Raw genomic sequence first — 18,964 nt, 5'->3', positions numbered from 1 at the left:
ACACAGTCTTGAGGCTTTTTTGGCTAGCTCATTGGGAAGTTGAATAGCAACAGATTTTATTGGCATTTGACAACTTCAGAGTAAATTTCAGAATGACCCAAAACATGAGTTCATTATTAAAAGAAAAATTATCTTTGAGAATAATCCTCACCACTTCTCCCGTTAGACTACAAATCAGTAATCTTAGTAAGAATTCCAGATTCCTTATTTGTAAAGTTAATATACAATGTTCTGTGTACCAATGCATAAAACAACCCTTCTTTTAGATAACCTTGAAAATGCTAATTTCTTAAAATCTGTACACTTCTCAGTACATTATGAAGACCATACAACAGATGAAAGAGGAAAGTTAATAGCAAGAGGAAATGGTGTGGGTTTTCTCTTACTATTTGCACCCTCTCACCTCACCAAAAAAAGAGGGGTTGCTTCATCTAGTGTTTATACACTTTGTGGTGATTCCCTGTTGTTCTATACGCTGCACAATACCTGTGTGTGATTTTATTGTTTGTTGCCCATGGCTGTTCTAGTTTTTCTGTGATTAAGTTAGAAATATTTTTTGTTGACACCAAGGTAAAAATGAACACAGCAGAATCTCAAGCCTAATTCTCCTGGATATTCAGTGACTTTTTTTTTTTTTTTAATAAAAAAGACATGAAGCTTTAAAAACCAAGTGGTATTCAGATAGGCTGCTCATTCTAAAACAATTTTCCTTGGGTTATAGTGGCTCAAATGTTCTTAAAATTATATATTTAATCGTATCTACTAGAAGAGTGCATACCAGAATAGATATGCCTCACACAGTTTTTCTTTCTTTTTAAGTAGGCTCCATGTCCAGCATTGATCCCAACACAGGGCTTGAACTCACAACCCTGAGATCATGACCAGAACTGAAATTAAGAGTCAGATGATTAACTGAGTGAGGCACTCAGGCACCCTGCTACTCATAATTTAAAAGGACATGGGCTCCCCAGGTTTCTCCCAGTGTAAATTATCTGAATGAAGTTCACTAAAAACTTTTACATGAAAAGCAATTATCACTACTTAACATGTAACTATTTATTAAAACATAATTATCACCTTTTCCATCTCACTAGAATTACATTCCATGAAGGCAAATATTTTTGTCTTTATTTTCATTATCTTACCCCAATGTTTCGAACAGTGTCTGGGTCAATATAAGTTTCTTTGAATGAAGTATTGTGTTACTAATGCTGGTCAAATTACTATAATTAACAATGTAACATTATGTTAGGAACAATGGATTACCACTTTTATGCCACATGACTACAGGTTAAGCAGAGTTAGGTTATTTTAAAAGGTGGGCTTTTTAAAATTTCTTCCTTTGACTTGTTACCTCAACATTTGTAGAATCAAAAATTTAAACACTCCTTAGAAATCAGTCATGATAGAAAAATAACATATTTGAAAAAAGAGAAGTTATCTGTTTTGAATTCAAATGTTTAGGTTTAGCCAAATGTCTTCATTTTTCCACTTTAACTAGTATCATTCAACTTGTATTAATCGAGGTTATTAGGTAATCTTGCAACCTTTAGTAAAGCTTGCACACAACTGTCTATAACAAACAAAGTTCATACTCTTCGCACTTTTCTAAGAGATTGCTTACTCCATCAGGAGAAAATCATCTACCTTAGCTATCAATGGTGATGACCTGGACTAATTCAATTAACAAGAAACACTCTAGCCCAGAGTCTGGTCTTCTATTTTAATCTCAAAAGATTTCAAGTACCATAGGTACTCTAATCCTCAGCTTTCTTATTTGTGAAATTATTCTATAATCTTCTGACTATTAATGCATAAATTGTTGTCCAGAGCAAATGAAATAATTATAGAAAAGTGACTTATAAGTTGTAAAGCAACTGAAGTATATGATATGGCTGGTATTAGCACTCATCTATATTCACTCTTTGTCAAAGCTTTTTTAATTTTTTATTTATTTTTTAAAGATTTATTTATTTGACATAGAGCACAAGCAGGGGGAGCAGCAAGCAGAAGGAGAGGGAGAAGGAGGTTTTCCATTGAGAAAGAAGCCCCAGGCAGGGCTCCATATCAGGACCCTGGGATCATGACCTGAGCAGAAGGTGGATGCTTAATGACTGAGCCACCCAGGCGTCCCAAATTATTGTTCTCTGTTTTCTTGTTTCTAAAGATTTTAGTTTATTTATTTGACACAGAGAGAGAGAGATCACAAGTAGGCAAAGAGGCGGGGGAGGGGGGGGAGGCTCCCTGCTGAGCAGAGAGGCCAATGCAGGGCTCGATCCTAGGACCCTGAGATCATGACCTGAGTCGAAGACTGAGGCTTAACCCACTGAGCCACCCAGGCGCCCCTGTTTTTTTTGTTTGTTTGTTTCCAAGAGCTATGATTTTACACCAAATTTTACTTGTGTAAATGCAGTAGAGTCCTGATATCTAAAGAGGACCAAAAAAAAAAAAAAAATAGAGTAACAAATAGCCAGTGTTTGTATCCTGCATATTCCTTTATTTACCCGGACTTTATATTAACTGGACTTTATTTCAGAACACATCTTGTACAGAATTTGCATGGCAGTACTTTGAATAAAGCAAGACAGGGAGAAGTAGGTAACTTTTTACCACTCATTACACATTAAGCTGTTGAAAGTCTCCATATCTGAAGTGATAATCAGAAGTAAACTTTCTAGCAGGTAATCAGATGCCTTTCTTTTAAAAAAAAAAAAATTGGTTCAGAAATAGAATGAGAATAAATTTCTGTTACCAGAAAAGTTTTCTTTGCTAATTCCCTTTATCCCCAACCAAATTAGACTTTAGGAAGGACATCAAACTAAGTTCATCAGATCTTTTTATCTTAGTCCCACAATTGAGTACTTTAAATGGTGGTTTGACTAAACTGGGCAGCAATTTGGTAGTTATCCAATTGATTCAATCAAAAGCATGTCTGAACAGCACTAATTAAACTCTAGGATATCAAGAATGAATAAAAAGCAATGTGAAAACAACTTGATGGTTCTGTACAGTTTGATTTCTTAATTCCCGATAACATCATGAGTGCTAATTAGACTGTCCAAAGGATCTTGGTTTTCTGTTAAGAACATATTGAACTAACCTAATCAGTGTAGGTACAGCTCTATGCAGAATGCCAATAGGATCTTGCATGTGACTAATGCTAGAAGGTAAATATCAAAATAAAAATATTAAGCTCAAATCCAAATAAACATTAATTGCAATAATTGAAAGTACTGGAGAACCTAAGACTATTAAAACAGTATTCATTGGAATAGGTAAGAGTGAAAAATAATTAAAATAATAAGTATATGGAGCTATTAGAATAAAAGCTTATATCTAATACTTAACCAAGACAAGTAAAATCTCCTTTCCAAAGAAATAAAGACATTATTCAAGACTATAATAAAGTCAATTAGCTCAAAAAGATAGCTATTTTGCTCCCTTCTACAAAGTTAAAAATTAAGTTTGTATTTTCAAACAGTTCTTCTAATACTAAGATTAATTTTCCTCTCAAAATAAACTTTGAGAACAGCTAAAAAGAAGAAACTATCATGAGTTTATAAGAAAGCTGATTACAAATATTAAAAATTAAAGACTAGTCAATTAAAAATGACTAGTGATATTCTTAAATAATTATTATCAACACTTATGGGCAGAGTTTTTATATTTTAGATATTTGTAATTCTATTTATGTATAAAGAGTATTTATTTCCTCTTCCAGGTAAAAAGGAATAACAGGAAATCAAATACCATGCTAGAGTTTTTGCTGTAAGAAACCATTAATGAGGTACCTGCTTTCAGGCAATAGACAATAGATAAGTTTGAATCCCTCTGAATAAGGAGCCTCAGAAGGTAAACTGCAAGGTTATCCTGGCTCTCTATTTGTAGAAAGTGTGCTGACCTCAACTGCAACAAGCTGCAATCCATGCAGAGTGCAGTGGCCCCACTGAACTGAGCAATTTGCAGCATAGGGTATGGGGTTGGGGAGGAGAGTATGCATGGCAGCAGAAACGGGCTCGGAAGCCTATGAGCTTCCCCATATGATCTAGGACAAAGATGGCTGTGCATGCACAAGGCAAAGACATATAAGCCTTGCTATGCATAATTTTTCTTTTTGATAACAGCTTTATTAAAATTCACACCCCATGCAACTCATCTATTTAAAATATTAGTTTATCCACAGATAGAATCATCTAAAATATTAGTCTATCCACAGATAGAATCCACATGCAATCATCAGCACAGTCAATTTTAGAACCTTTTCATCACCTCAGAAAGAAACACCACAAAGCACGGGTGGCTCAGTTGATTGAAAGACCAACTGTTGGTGTCAGCTCAGGTTATGATCTTGGGGTCGTGGGATCAAGCCCAGCATTGGGCTCCACACTCAGGGAATAGTCTGCTTAAGATTCTATCTCTGCCCACCCCCCTGCACATGTGTGCATGTACACTCTCTAAAATAAGTAAATCTTAAAAAAAAACAAAAAAGGATAGAAAGAAGGAAATGCTATATCCTTTAGTTATCACCCCACTGATTCCCTCATTTCTCCAAACCATTTCTCGCATCCACTAAGCTACTCTGTCTCCATAGCTTGGCTTATTCTGGATATTTCATGAATAGAATCATGTAATAGGTGGTCATTTAACATAACAGTTTCAAGGTTAATCCATGTTAAACAAGTATCCATACTACATTCCCAGTATACTGTATGGATATATAACATTTTGTTTACCTGTTCATCAGCTGATGGGCAATTGGGTTGTTTGTACCATTTGGCTATTACAAGTTGTGTGACTATAAACATTTGTTAAAAGATTTTGTGCAGACATAGATTTCATTTCTCTTGGGAAGAAATCTAGGAGTGGAACTGCTGTGTCACATGGTAACTATGTTTAACCATTTGGAGAATTTGCAGACCATTTTTCAAAGTGGCTGCACCATTTTATATCCCCTACAAGCAGTTTATGAGAGTTTCTATTTCTCCACATTCTCAACACATTATTATCCCACTTTGCAAATATTCAGTCAAGTGGGTATGAAGTGGTGCCTCATTATGGTTTTGGTTTGCATCTCCCTGATGACTAATGAAATCAAACATCTTTTATGTGGTTATTGGCTACTTATATATGTTTCTTGGAGAAATGTTTATTCAAATTTTTTACCCCTCCCTTTGTAAATTCAGTTCTCTTTTTGTTCTTGAGTTGTAAGAGTTCTTTCTATATATTTTGGATATAAGACCCTTATTGGGTAGGATTTGCAAATATTTCCTCCTACTCTAAGGACTGTCTTTTCAAGATCTTGATGAAAACCTTTGCACTACAAAGGACACTAGTTTTGATGAAGTCCATTTATCTATTTTCTCTCTTGTTGCTTATCCTTATGGTGTCATATCTAGGAATCCACTGTCTTCAAGAATACCCCTATACTTTCTCCTAGAAATAGTGAAATGGAGCTGAGAACTTAGTGGAGTGAGCAGACATCAGCTCCAGGTCTCCTTGGTGTACCTTTCTTGTCCTTGAGCTACTGCCCACAAGCCAAAGCAAGGACAGTTAGTGTTCAAGTTTTCTCAGTGATTCCACGCCCAAAGTTGAACCTATATACCACAAGCAAGAGCTAGGAAGAAAAGGGTCACTTGCTTTTCAGCCACACTCACCTGGAGCTTATAGCATCAGTAGCAGGTAGATAAAAGGTAGGAGGAGGAATGCTGGCATCCTGGTCCTCTGGTGGGTAGCCCTACCAACTGAGAGATGAGGGAAAAGGAAGTCCCATGTAGTTGTACTTGTCTTGCTGAGCTAGGAGTGAGGAGTGAGTGGGTCTTGTTTTAAATACCACAGACTGTCACTTTCCTTACCAAGTTTAGATTTTCTTGGGGAAAAAAAAAGTTTCTTCATTTGCTATATATCCTTTTTCTGGAGACTTTCACTAGTTTTCTAGAGGAGCAAGTCCATGATATTCCTCATATTGTCATGCCAAAGGAACTACAAGGTTTCTTTCAGGGGGGATGTTGAAAAGGCTCTAAACCTGGAGATGGTGATAGTTGCCTAACTATACTAAAAACCATTCAATCTTATACCTTAATCTGATGAACATTATGGAATTCAAATTAAATTACATCTCAGTAATTTTGCCATTAAGAAAAGAATATATGAAGCTTACCAAAATGTCACTACTGTTTTGAGAAGTGAAAAGAGAACAGAGGTCAAGCAGCACTAGAACCTTCCACACCCCAGACCCTGCTAGTGGAAAGACTTCATCACCACCTTCTTAAACATCAAAACATCCAGCTAAGACACTAAAAAGACTACATTCTAGACATACAGGCTTCAATGGAGAGTAAAACCTATTCTGGATCCACCTGTACAGAGCCTAATATCCTTGTCATTACAAAAGCAATAAAAGACAGTGTTTGGAGGGGTTCAGTCCCTCCAAGGTACAGGGACTTGGAAAATACTTCATGCTTTTCACTCATCTACCCTAATAAAAGGCAAAATAAATCTCACACAAGTTTAAGATGAAGTTGGCCAGTAATTGAAGTTCCAACTGAAAAAAAAAAAAAAAGTCAAATCTTTATAGGAATATAATGGAATGCAGGTTTTTTAATAACATATGCAATAATGTCCTACATATGAAAAGAAACAGAAAAAGGTCACTGATAATCCAGATAAAAATCAGTCAATAGAAACCAACTCTGAGATGGCCCACACATGCTTTTTAGTATACCAAGACTATAAAGCAGCTTATATTAATATGAAGGAAGATTTAAAGAATATGTTTGAAGAATTAAAAGCAAATATGGTCTTAAATGAACAGAAATGTAATAGTAAAATAGAAACTATAAAAAGATAGAGATTTTAGGGGGAGAGTCAAGATGGTGGAAGAGTAGCAGACTGAGATGACATCAGGTTGCAGGAGTTCAGCTTAGACAGTTATCAAACCATTTTGAACGCCTACAAACCCAACAAGAGATTAAAGAGAAGAGCAGCAGTTGGGGAGGCCGCCACTTTTCATTCCCATCCTCCAGAGTTCTACAGAAAGCATTCAGGGAACAAAAGCTCCTGAGAGCAAAACCAAGCAGATTACTTAGCCCAGCCCCTGGCAAGGGTGGTGCAATTCCACCTTGGGCAAAGACATTTGAGAATCACTACAATAGGCCCCTCTCCCCAGAAGATCAGCAAGAAGATCCAGCCAAGACCAAGCTCATTGATAAAGGAGAACAGTGGAATTCCAGAGGAGGGGACAGCAAAGAATGGAATTTATGTCTTTCTCCCCATGATTCTTTAGTCTTACAAAGTTAATAAATTAAAAAAAAAATTTCTTATTCTAATTTTTAAATTTTCCTCTTTCCCCTTTTAACATTTTAAAACTAGTTTATCTTAACAATAACTTTCTTTAAAAAAATATTTTTAGGGATGCCTGAGTGGCTCAGTCAGTTAAATGTCTGCCTTCGGCTCAGGTCATGATCTCAGGGTCCTGGGTCCAGTCCCACATATTGGTGGAGTCCCGCATCTGACTCCTCGCTCAGCAGGGAGCCTGCTTCTCCCTCTGCCTGCTCTGCCTGTTCTGCCTACAGTTCTCCATGCTTCTGCTCTCTCTCTGACAAAAAACTCAATCACAAAGGAAAAGCTGGAAAAGTCTCAAATGCATGTAGGCTAAAGAGCATTCTACTAAAGAATGAATGGGTCAACCAGGAAATCAAAGAAGAACTTAAAAAAATTCATGGAAACAAATGAAAGTGAAAACACAACTGTTCAAACTTTTTGGGCTGCAGCAAAGGCAGTCCTGAGAGGAAAGCAATACAAGTCTTTCTCAAGAAAGAAGAAAGGTCACAAGTAGAGAACCTAACCCTACACCTAAAGAAACTGGAGAAAGAACAACAAAGAAACCTAAACCCAGCAGGAGAAGAGAAATACTAAGATAAAGATCCAAATAAATAAAATCATGAATGAAACAGGAGAGATCATAACCAACACCAAAGAAATGCTAACAATTATAAGAACATATTATGAGCAACTATACACCAGCAAATTTGACAATCTGGAAGAAATGGGTGTATTCCTAAAGTCTTATAGATTACCAAAACTGAACCAGGAAAAAATAGAAAACCTGAACAGACCCATAACCAGTAAGGAGATTGAAGCAGTCATCCAAAATCTCCCAACAAACAAGAGCCCAGGACCAGACAGCTTCCCAGGGGAATCTACCAAACAGTTAAAGAAGAATTAATACCTATTCTCCTGAAACTGTTTCAAAAAATAGAAATGGAAGGAAAACTCCCAAACTCATTTTATGAGGCCAGCATTACCTTAATCCCAAAACCAGACAAAGACCCCAGCCGAAAGGAGAATTACAGACCAATATCCTTAATGAACACAGATGTGAAAATTCTCACCAAAATACTAGCTAATACGTTCCATTAAAAGGATTATTCACCACTACCAAATGGGATTTATTCCAGGGCTGCAAGGTTGGTTCAACATCTGCAAATCAATCAATGTGATACATTAATAAAAGAAAGAACAAGAACCATATGATACTCAAGGATGCTAAAAATGCATTTGACAAAAGTACAGCAGCTTTTCTTGATCAAAACTCTTCACAGTGTAGAGATGGAGAGTACATACCTCAATATCATTAAAGCCATCTATGAAAAACCCATAGTGAATATCATTCTCAACATGGAAAAACTAAATTTTTTCCCCTAAGGTCAGGAACAGAGCAAAGATGTCCACTATTACCAGTGCTATTCAACATAGTACTAAAAGTCCTAGCTTCAGCAGTCAGAAAATAAAAATAAAAAAAAAATCCAAAATAGCAAAGAAGTCATCAAACTATCACTCTTTGCAGATGATATGATACTTTATGTGGAAAACCCAAAGGACTCCACTCCAAAACTGCAAGAACTCATACAGGAATTCAGTAAAGTTTCAGAATATAAAATCAATGTACAGTTGCATTTCTATACACCAACAGCAAGACAGAAGAAAGAGAGATTAAGGAGTCAATCCCATTTACAATTGCACCCAAAACCGTAAGATACCTAGAAATAAACCTAACCAAAGAGGCAAAGAATCTTTACTCAGAAAACTATAAAGTTCTCATGAATGAAATTGAGGAAGACAAAGAAATGAAAAAACATTCTATGCTCATGGATTGGAAGAACAAATATTATGAAAATGTCTATGCAGCCTAAAGCAATCTACACATTTAATGCAATCCCTATCAAAATACCATCAACTTTTTTCATAGAACAAATAATCCTAAAATTTATATGGAACCAGGAAAGACACCGAATAGCCAGAGGAATATTGAAAAAGAAAACCAAAGTTGGTGGCATCACAATTCCAGACTTCAAGCTCTCTTACAAAGCTGTAATCATCAAAACAGTATGTATTAGCACAAAACAAACACATAGATCAATGGAACAGAATGGAGAGCCCAGAAATAGATCCTCAATTCTACGGTCAACTAATCTTTGACAAAGCAGGAAAGAATGTGCAGTGGAAAAAAGACAGTCTCTTCAATGGATGGTGTTGGGAAAATTGGACAGCCATATGCAGAAGAATGACACTGGACCATGTCCTCACACCACAGACAAAAATAGACTCAAAATGGATGAAAGACTTCATGTAAGCCAGGAATCCATCAAAATCCTTGAGGAAAACACAGGCAGCAACTTCTTCAGCCTCAGCTACAGCAATTTCTTCCTAAAAATATCCGTAAAGGCAAGGGAAGCAAGGTTAAAAATGAACTATTGGGACTTCATCAAGATAGAAAGTTTTTGCACAGCAAAGGAAATAGGCAACAAAACCAAAAGACAACTGACAGAATGGGAGAAGATATTTACAAATGACATATCAGATAAAGGGCCAGTATCCAAAATCTATAAAGAACTCATCAAACGCAATACCCAAAGAAATGGGCAGAAGATGTGAACATATATTTCTGCAAAGAAGACACATGAAAAAGTGCTCAACATCACTTAGCATCAGGGAAATACAAATCAAAACCACAGTGAGATATCACCTCATACCAGTCAGAATGGCTAAAATTAACAAGTCAGGAAACAATAAGTGTTGGCAAGGATGTGGAGAAAGGGGAACCCTCCTACACTGTTGGTGAGAATGCAAGCTGGTATAGCTACTCTAGAAGATAGTATGGGGGTTCCTTATAAAGTTGAAAACAGAGCTATCCTATGACTCAGCAATCATACTACTGGTTATTTACCATAAAGATACAAATGTAGGGGTGCCTGGGTGGCTGGGTTAAAGCCTCATCATGACCCAAAGGGGCACGTGCACCAGAATGTTTATAGCAACACTGTCCACAATAGCCAAACTATGGAAAGAGCTTAGATGTCTATCAACAGATGAATGGCTAAAGAAGAAGTGGTGTATATATATGATGGAATACTATGCAGCCATCAAAAAATGAAATCTTGCCATTTGCAATGACATGGATGGAACTAGAGGGTATTATGCTAAGCGAAATAAGTCAAACAGAGAAAGGCAAATATCATATGATCTCACTGATATGAGGAATTTGAGCAACAAGGCAGAGGATCATAGGGGAAGGGAGGTCAAAATGAAATAAGATGAAACCAGAGAGGGAGACAAAGCATAAAAGACTCAATCTCAGAAAACAAACTGAGGGTTGCTGGAGGAGGGGGTCTAGGAGGGGTGAGGTGGCTGGGTGTTGGACATTAGGGAGGGTAGGTGCCATGGTGAGAAAAAATAAAAATTTAAAAATAAGTACATAAAAATAAAAAATAAAATTAAAAAAAGAAATAAGTCAAGTCACTCAGAAAGACAAATACCATATGATTTCACTCATATGTGGAATTTAAGAAACAAGCAAAGAGGGGTAAGAAAAGACAAACCAAGAAACAGACTCTTAACTACAGAGAACAAACTGATGGTGACCCAGAGGGGCAGTGGGTGTGGACATGGGTGAAGGCGGTGGTGGGGATTAAGGAGTGCACTTGTGATGAGCACTGGGTGATGTATGGAAGTGCATAATCACTATACTGTACACCTGAAACTAATGTAACACTACATGTTAACTATACTGGAATTAAAAGAATTGGCGGGGGGGAAGTACCAGTAATGCCCTCAATGGCTCAGTCAGGTAAGCATCTGACTTTGACTCAGGTCATGATCTCAGGGTCCCAGAACTAAGCCCCCCATCAAGCTTCCCATTCAGCAGGGTGTCTGCTTCTCTCTCTCTGCCCCTCCCGCTGCTCATGTGTTCTCTCAAATAAAATCTTAAAAAAAAAAAAGTACCCTACAATGTAGATCATGTTCTATTTCTGCTCTGCTCATGAACTTAAAGGATAATACCTATGTTATGCAACTAACATCCATCTCATGAGGTCATTCTTCAGGGCAAGTTATTGACACCACACTTTAATAGCATAGAGGGAATCTGAATTACAAGAACACCCTAGCAAATAAAATCACTTTGAAGGTAATTTCTACTTTTATGCTATAATGGAAGAGTTACTAAGCAGCCTATAGCAGCATAGATGTGTTCAAAAAACAGCTTTGGTAAACTGTGTATGGTCTAGCAAAAAAAGAGAACATAATAGGAAAAGAACTAAAGATGGGCTTGGTCTCACAATTTTGCCTAGAACTAGCCTGCTTAGATTAAAAAAAAAATCTACATTTCTTCTAAAGCCAATGGCAAGATATACAGAGACTACTTCAATCCTTTTTTTTTTTTTTTTTTTTTTTTTTTTTAAGATTTTATTTTTAAGGGGTGCCTGGGTGGCCCAATCAGTTAAGTGTCTGCCTTCAGCTCAGGTCACAATCCGAGTCCTAGGATTGAGCCCTGCATCGGGGTCCCTGCTCAACAGAGCCTGCTTCTCCCTCTCCGTCTGCTATTCCCCCTGCTGTGTTCGCTCTCTCTCTGTCAAATAAATAAAATCTTTTTTAAGTATTCTCTACAGCCAACATGGGGCTGGAATTTACAACCCTGAAATACAGAGTTTCATATTCTATCAACTGAGCCAGCCAAGAGTCCTATTTCAATTCTTCACAAGCAAGACAACTCCTTGCCCTCCTACCGCTTATTTAATAATTATCTTTAAAAATATATTTCAATAATAAATTTAAGTTGCCATAACTGCTACTGTAACACTTCAGATGTACTAGCCATTTCAACATGAAACTTCTCATTTAAGCCAATTAGGATTGTTTTTTCCCAAATTTTGAACCATTGCAAGCAATCAACATTTGAAAGATTAAGGAAACTTACAGAAATAAGACAGAGCAAAGATTCATATATTTAGCTACTAGCATGTGAGAGCTAATTTTCAGTTAGTAAGATACTCAACCAAGAGAAGGCATTTGGCAGCTTGTGTAGACAGATTTCTCAAGAGGAGACCTAAACGAGATGTTGCAATTCTTGCTACATGTAATTTGTCCTTAAACAGAAATGGTAGAGGCTATTGCAAAAGCAGAGATAAAGTCATCTTTTTAAGTGCAAGAACAGGCTGATCTTAAATGCTGTAGCAAGTTTAATGGGAAACCATCTACTTTATCTTTGAATGAACTAATCAAAAGAGGACTAAAATACTGTTAAATTAAAAATTATAAGAATACATATGTTGTGTTATCTTAAAAATGGAAATTAATCTGTCAGTTATTCTCAGCTCTGGGTTTCTTTATTTTTAGACTCTTTGGCCCTCATTAACAGTTGATTTCCAAATAATTCACAGTAAGCCTAAAACATTGTTTAATTAACTTACAAAGTAAACTCGTAGTTTAGCCAAAAGAAAAGTTTAGAAGTTTTTTGGTAGGCAGAAATTTAACCTTTGAACAGTATAGAGTTGGTTCTTGAACAGCAAGACTATCTTCCCATACTGCCTCTTGCAAGGTTTATAGTATCTTTTCATATCCTTTACCACATAGATTTATACTGGCCTTACAGAGGTAACTAAACCAGATCAAAGTAGAGATCTTTTCCCAACTAACTGGATTCCATTTTCTTAACCTGAAACCCCACTATTTTCAATATAGCAGGGGGATCAGGCTAAAAATGTAATCGCTTTGTGCAGCTTACTAGGATTTGGTTGGAATCTGCCCATGCAATTTATCCTTAGCTACTAAATGGATACCGAAATTCTAGCTCATTTGTCTGTGATGGTCCTAAATCCAAGATACAGGGCTGGCTTTAAATGTTCCACAGATTTCCAGTGACCCTCTTGGTTTGGAGAACCCGTGAAGAAATTGAACAATAACTAGAATAAGAGCAATAACTAACATCAACAACAGTAATAGATAACATTAATGTTATCTCTTTGTGTTTGATGTAACAGTAAACCCTGTGCATGGATTATCTCCATTAAGCTCACAGCAATTTTGTGACAATACTAGAGTTACCACCATTTTACATAGGAGAAAAATAAGGCTTAGACAAAACTTCCCATGGTTACACAGCCCATAAGAGCTGAATAAGGATCTGGTTTCAGAGCTTGTATACTAATCCTAACCTCACCCTGTTTCTGGGAAAGAGGGCTGCTGCAAGACCCAGGCACTGACCTGATTCCCATGAGGAATGAATGAGAACTGTGCCACTCTGGGCAAGTTATAAAACATACCTGGGACTTGGTCCCTCTTCTGTAAAATGCTCCTTCTTCAGCATTCCACAAGGGCACTGTGAGCTCTCCAGTTATACTAGCCCATAATATACTTATTTTATAGAATTCAGGTAAAATTTTTTAAAAAGCTTTGAGAGAGAGAGAGAGCGTGCAAGCCAGAGGGAAGGATATAGGAAGAGGGAGAAGCCTACTCCTTGCTCAGCAGGGACCTGACCCTCTCACTTCCCCAACTCAGGGCTCAGTCCCAGGACCTTAAGATCATGACCTGAGCCTCAAGCAGACACAACAAACAGAGCCACACAGGCGCCCCCATAGAAAGAAATTTCAATGACCTCTGGGGAATCCAAGATTTGCAACTAGCTTTTGTGACTTGGGGCAAGTCATTTACCACCACCATCCTAGCTATCTGCCCCAATCAATGGTTATTTTTAATATGTATTAAAATGGGAGCGCCTGGGTGGCTCAGTCATTCAGTATCTGACTTTAGCTCAGGTCATAAACTTGAGGTCCTGGGATCGAGTCCTGCATTGGGCTCCTCACTCTGTGGAGCATCTACTTCCCTCTCTCCCTCTGCCCTTCCAACCGCCCATGCTTAGTCTGTCTCTCTCATAAATAAATATCTTTAAAAGTATGTATTAAAATATGTCAGTGCCTCAAAAAGTAAGATAGCACATACAGTACTATCCTACCATCTTCAATAAAATTGTAGATCATTAAGATTATGGAACTAGGAAACTGATAAATTGGCTTCTCATCCCCATCTACCTTAGGATTTAAAAATATCTAGTCTTCAATATTTTAAGGTAATCCTTATTTGTAGTAAATTTGAAGAAAAGCAGTCCAGTAGAGAAATCTCCAGTTTCCCATTTATATATGAGAAGGGTAGGGAGAGTCCAAAGACATAACCCTCCAAGGGGGTGAGGGGAGGGATGTATACTAGTTAATATATTAAATCAATCTTCGTAAATAGCAGCAGTGGGAAAAAAAAATTCTATGTATTCCTTGACTCTTGTGCAGGTTGACAAAGTTAATGATTAAAATCTCCTACATTCCCCCCTGCCAGAGTGTCTATTTGCCTTGATAGATATTATTTTATCTCTTTTGGGCCAAGGATGACTGCCCTTGCTTCTGTGTGGAGATTAATAATTGATTAGTTCACAGTCAGGAATCTCAGTAAAAGGAAATTGGTTACTTTGGGCTGTTACTTTGTACTGGGTCACCTACAGGAGACAGGGTGCTGCAGAACTGCCGGCAAGAAAATGAAGGGGATCCTGGTTCTTCTGCTTGCTGTAGCATGGGTGCATGCTCTAGAAAGAGGTAAGACATTTCAGTGGTACAATCACTTATAAGACTTCTTACTAATCTTATTTTCCATTACTATTTTTAAAAATTCTACAAAAAAGTGAAGAACAGAGAGTTGGTAAGCTTTGTGAAGGATAATGGTAGAATCAAAGAGGTACCAATCTGAGCTCAAATGGGGCATATAGCATTGAACTGGAATTTGCAAGGAATCAAGAACCACATAAAAGAAAAAAAATCTTTGTTTTTTAACTATCCTTCCCTGTTTTGAAAATGAAGATCTAGAGCGAATCACTTGAAATTAGGAATTTTTTCGTGGCTAAAAGATAATGCAAATGGAAACTGTAGTCTACCACTGAGCATTTCCCTGCCCCCCAGACTTCGAAGATTTATTGTCTTTGAGAGCATGGTATGCCGTATCAATGATGCATGAAGTCAGCTAAGATCCTTGATCCTCTTTAAGGAATTCTGTGTATGTATAATACTTGAAAACGTACTATAGTTTCTAAAAGATCCCACACAAAAGAATTTAATAAGATATGAAACATGACTATCAAAACAATTAAGTGTATTTTTCACTAATGTTCTTCAAATGGTGTCTTCATTTCTGAGAAACTTATAAATGGAGCACGGGGTGTGGTGCAAAAATAATGAATACTGTTACGCTGGAAATAAAAAAAAATAATAATAAATAAATAAATAAATAAATAAATTAATTAAAAAAAAAAACTTATAAATGATACAAGCTAAAATATGTGAAGCATACAACTTTATGAGAAGTTCCCAAAGTACAAAATTCAGAAGCTTTTCCTTTTCTGGCTGATTCTTCAATGCTTATAAGGAAATCTGCATTGGTCTCGCTTTGGCAAACTAAAACGTCCATCTACTGTTCTCAGTGAAGAGTCTCACCCAAGTCACAGGGTAATAGCCATATCGGTAATCTATCTAACCAGTAGAAGATGTGTATCCCAGAAATTGTTGGTTACCAACGGTGACGTGACTAACCTTATTGCTCTTCTTTTTACATTCATTCTTCCTTGATCTTTTGTCCCTGAAGTTCTTTGGCATTTTAAGTTACTCACTTATAGATTCTTAGCAAGCTATGGGTCCTAATGTTGAGACTACAAGTCTGAGATATAAATAAAATAAATGGCGTCCTTTAAAAGACCTCTCGATAGGCTAAGTCCAAAGAAACCCTGAAAGCTTACTCTTACAGATCTGAACCTGGAAAATTCTACTGAAATATATTCAGATAAAGATCACTGAAACAGAAGATCTAGGAGTAACTAGGTCCTGGGATTGTGTGTGGACCCATAGCATAGGGCATGAGTCATTTTGAACTAGTGACTCAGTAAGTATATGTTGGCTTCACCACAAAGGATTACAAACATCCTCTGGAAAGCAGGGGTCTGCACCCTCTGTTTGGACACCATTCAGCACTGTCTCACACTCTAATGAAATGGATATTAAAAACTACAATTCATCTTTCTTAAACATCTGAACCTCAAGGTCAACTTCAGTCAGATTACCTAGGTGCGACATTGGGGAGGGTATGTGCTTTGGTGAGTGCTGTGAAGTGTGTAAACCTGGCGATTCACAGACCTGTACCCCTGGGGATAAAAATATATGTTTATAAAAAATAAAAAATTTAAAAAAAAAGAAATTGCCAGTAAATGAATGTAATGTGACCTAAGTAAGGCAAAAGATAATTATACACCTTGTTTTCTCAAAAAATTAATTAATTAATTAATTAATTAAAAAAAAAGATTACGTAGGTGCTACAGGCCGGATGGTATTCTGAGATATAAAATACATCTGTAAGTACCACCTGTCCAATATTTGGGAAGAGTAGTCCTGACACATTAGTCCTCTATTCGATAATGCATAAGCATGACCCAATGACCAAGCCAATGATTTGCCTGGAATGTAGGTGTACAGTCTCTTGGAAGAAAGTTACAAAGTACCCAGATTCAAGGAATTGAGAGGAGGCTTGACTAGTAGGGGATGGGTTTGGGTTGCAGTTCTCTCTGCCTGTTCTAGCTCTAGAGAGCAGGCCAATAGTCCATAGTACATATCTAGAACACCTTTTTGAAAGTCTGTTTCATTCACGTCTCCTCTTGGAAAAAAAAAACTTTCTATGGCCAACATATTTAAGAACTAGGCCACACATTAGTGTTTCGTGGTCGGTGTACAGTCAAGGGCTTTGTTATCCTAAAGGTCCTGAGAAGTCCTATAAGAAGGAAATCTTATTTCACCCAGTTTCTCAAACACATGAGCTCATTCCTAAAATGTCCTTGGGAAAGGAAGGGTTCTTTGGGAAACATCAGGTTTAAGATGGATACCACTATAGTTTAACATGGATATCAGCTCCAGTCAGGCCAGTCTTCTCTTAACAAATGGCCCTGGAGATTCAGTTCACAAGCCCTTGAGTACATCTTGGGAGAGAGGGACTTTACCAAATATGCCACAGATCTGGATGGGGTCTAAGAATACATCCAGTTTAGCTACCCCGTGAGAGACAAGCGGTCCGTGTATACCAGTTGCCTCTCCACTCAACTTCTTTCCTCACTTCACTTCTTTCCTCAGGACTGAGATCTAAAATGGATCTTTCCCTGTTCCCAACAAAGCAGCAGGAAGGCAGCTGACACAGCTACAGGATCACTAAGGAAATGATGCTACAGGAAACACAATTCTGCATTTTATATGAGCTGTTGGCCATAACAGGATATTTATTATGAACAATTTTATTTTCTTTTTTGCTTTAAGGCACTCATTCTCTGCATGCATATCCTTACTAGATGGGATACCAAAGAGCAAGAAGAACCTAAGTCCTTTGGGTTGGTGGGTGAGCTGCATTTTCCTTCTCCCACTCGTCTGCCAGAACAGCCCTAGGTTATATGGGTTATCCCAGTCTCCCCGATCACCAATGAATCTCTGTTTCTCTTTGCTACAAGTTGCCCCTTCATCAGCAGTCATACTAAAAACAAGTTGTCCTCAGTTTGGTTCAGGGACAGTAGCTGTACAATATGCAGGATAAGTAGACATCTTTATTTTCCCCAGAGAAGTCTTTATATCCTCTCTGCCAAACATATATAATGGTTAATTGAGGGGGTGACCTAGGATAAGAGAGCTACAGGATGAAAAGGCAGCCATGCAAAGATCTAGAAGCATGCTTCACACTGAAGGAATGGAGATGTAAAAGTCCCAGGAACAAGCAGGGCCTGATTCAAAATCACAAAGAAGCCAGGGCCAAAGCACAGAAGAGACTTAGCCAGGAAGAAGGAGGAGGAGGAGCTGAAGTCAGAGAGATCACTTCATCAAAGGCCATATTAAGCTCCCTGGAAATCAAAAGCAATGTGACACCCCACTGTTGTAAGGTGGAATGCCAGGTATGCCTTCACCAGCGTGTGCAGAGTGAAGGCATAAGTATGCATGCTTTTAAAGGCCATGAGATTAATCTAGGAGTAAGAGATGAAGAATCTTTAAGAGGCATTGATTACCCTTCTCCCTGGGTTATCTATGGCCACTTAACCTCTATATTCTGCCCATAGCTACCCTGCTCTGTTTCCCCCAGGTTCCCTCTGCTTCAGCCACAGACCTCTACACTCACCCACGTGCTATGTGCTCTGCACTTAAGGGGCTTGCACTAACTCTCCCCTCCTCTTAGAGCCCTGACACCCCTGAGATCCATGTGGCTCTCTTCCTCACCTCCTTCAGTGTCTGCTCCAAGTTCATGTACAGAAGAAGCTTCCCTGTCCAACCCATCTCAAATAGCACCAACCACTTCATTTTTCTCTATCCCCTTACCCTGCTTTATATTTTTCTTTTTAGTATTCATCACCTTACCTGATCACCAGCTGTTTACTATAACAAATATAAAATGTACACCCTAAGCTCCATGAGGTCAAAGTGTTTATTTTTTTCCTTAATTCTCAGTTTTAAAATACCACATGCCAGGTAGTTCGTGTTCAATAGATATTTTTTTTTTTGTAAAAAAATCAAAGTTAGGATTGTTAGAGTACTGATCTCAAAAGATAGTTTTAAGTATTTAAGGAAAATTAAATTTC

At 37.6% G+C, this 18,964-nt stretch overlaps 1 protein-coding gene across 1 annotated transcript in view; it reads left to right on the top strand.

Moving 5' to 3' along the window:
- The first annotated feature begins 14,734 nt into the window (after positions 1-14,734).
- The window catches only part of GC (GC vitamin D binding protein), a 34,761-nt gene continuing 30,531 nt past the window's right edge, over positions 14,735-18,964 (top strand). Inside the window, exon 1 of the mRNA XM_032334540.1 lies at positions 14,735-14,915. Coding sequence (XP_032190431.1) covers positions 14,858-14,915 — 58 coding nt within the window. The 5' untranslated portion in view covers positions 14,735-14,857. The remainder of the gene's footprint in view (positions 14,916-18,964) is intronic.

This window comes from Mustela erminea, chromosome 2 (genome assembly GCF_009829155.1).
Source record: "Mustela erminea isolate mMusErm1 chromosome 2, mMusErm1.Pri, whole genome shotgun sequence".
In the NCBI taxonomy this organism is placed as follows: Eukaryota; Metazoa; Chordata; class Mammalia; order Carnivora; family Mustelidae; genus Mustela; species Mustela erminea.
The sequence above is the reverse complement of the archived record's forward strand: the minus strand, read 5'-3'. Positions and strand labels throughout refer to the sequence as shown.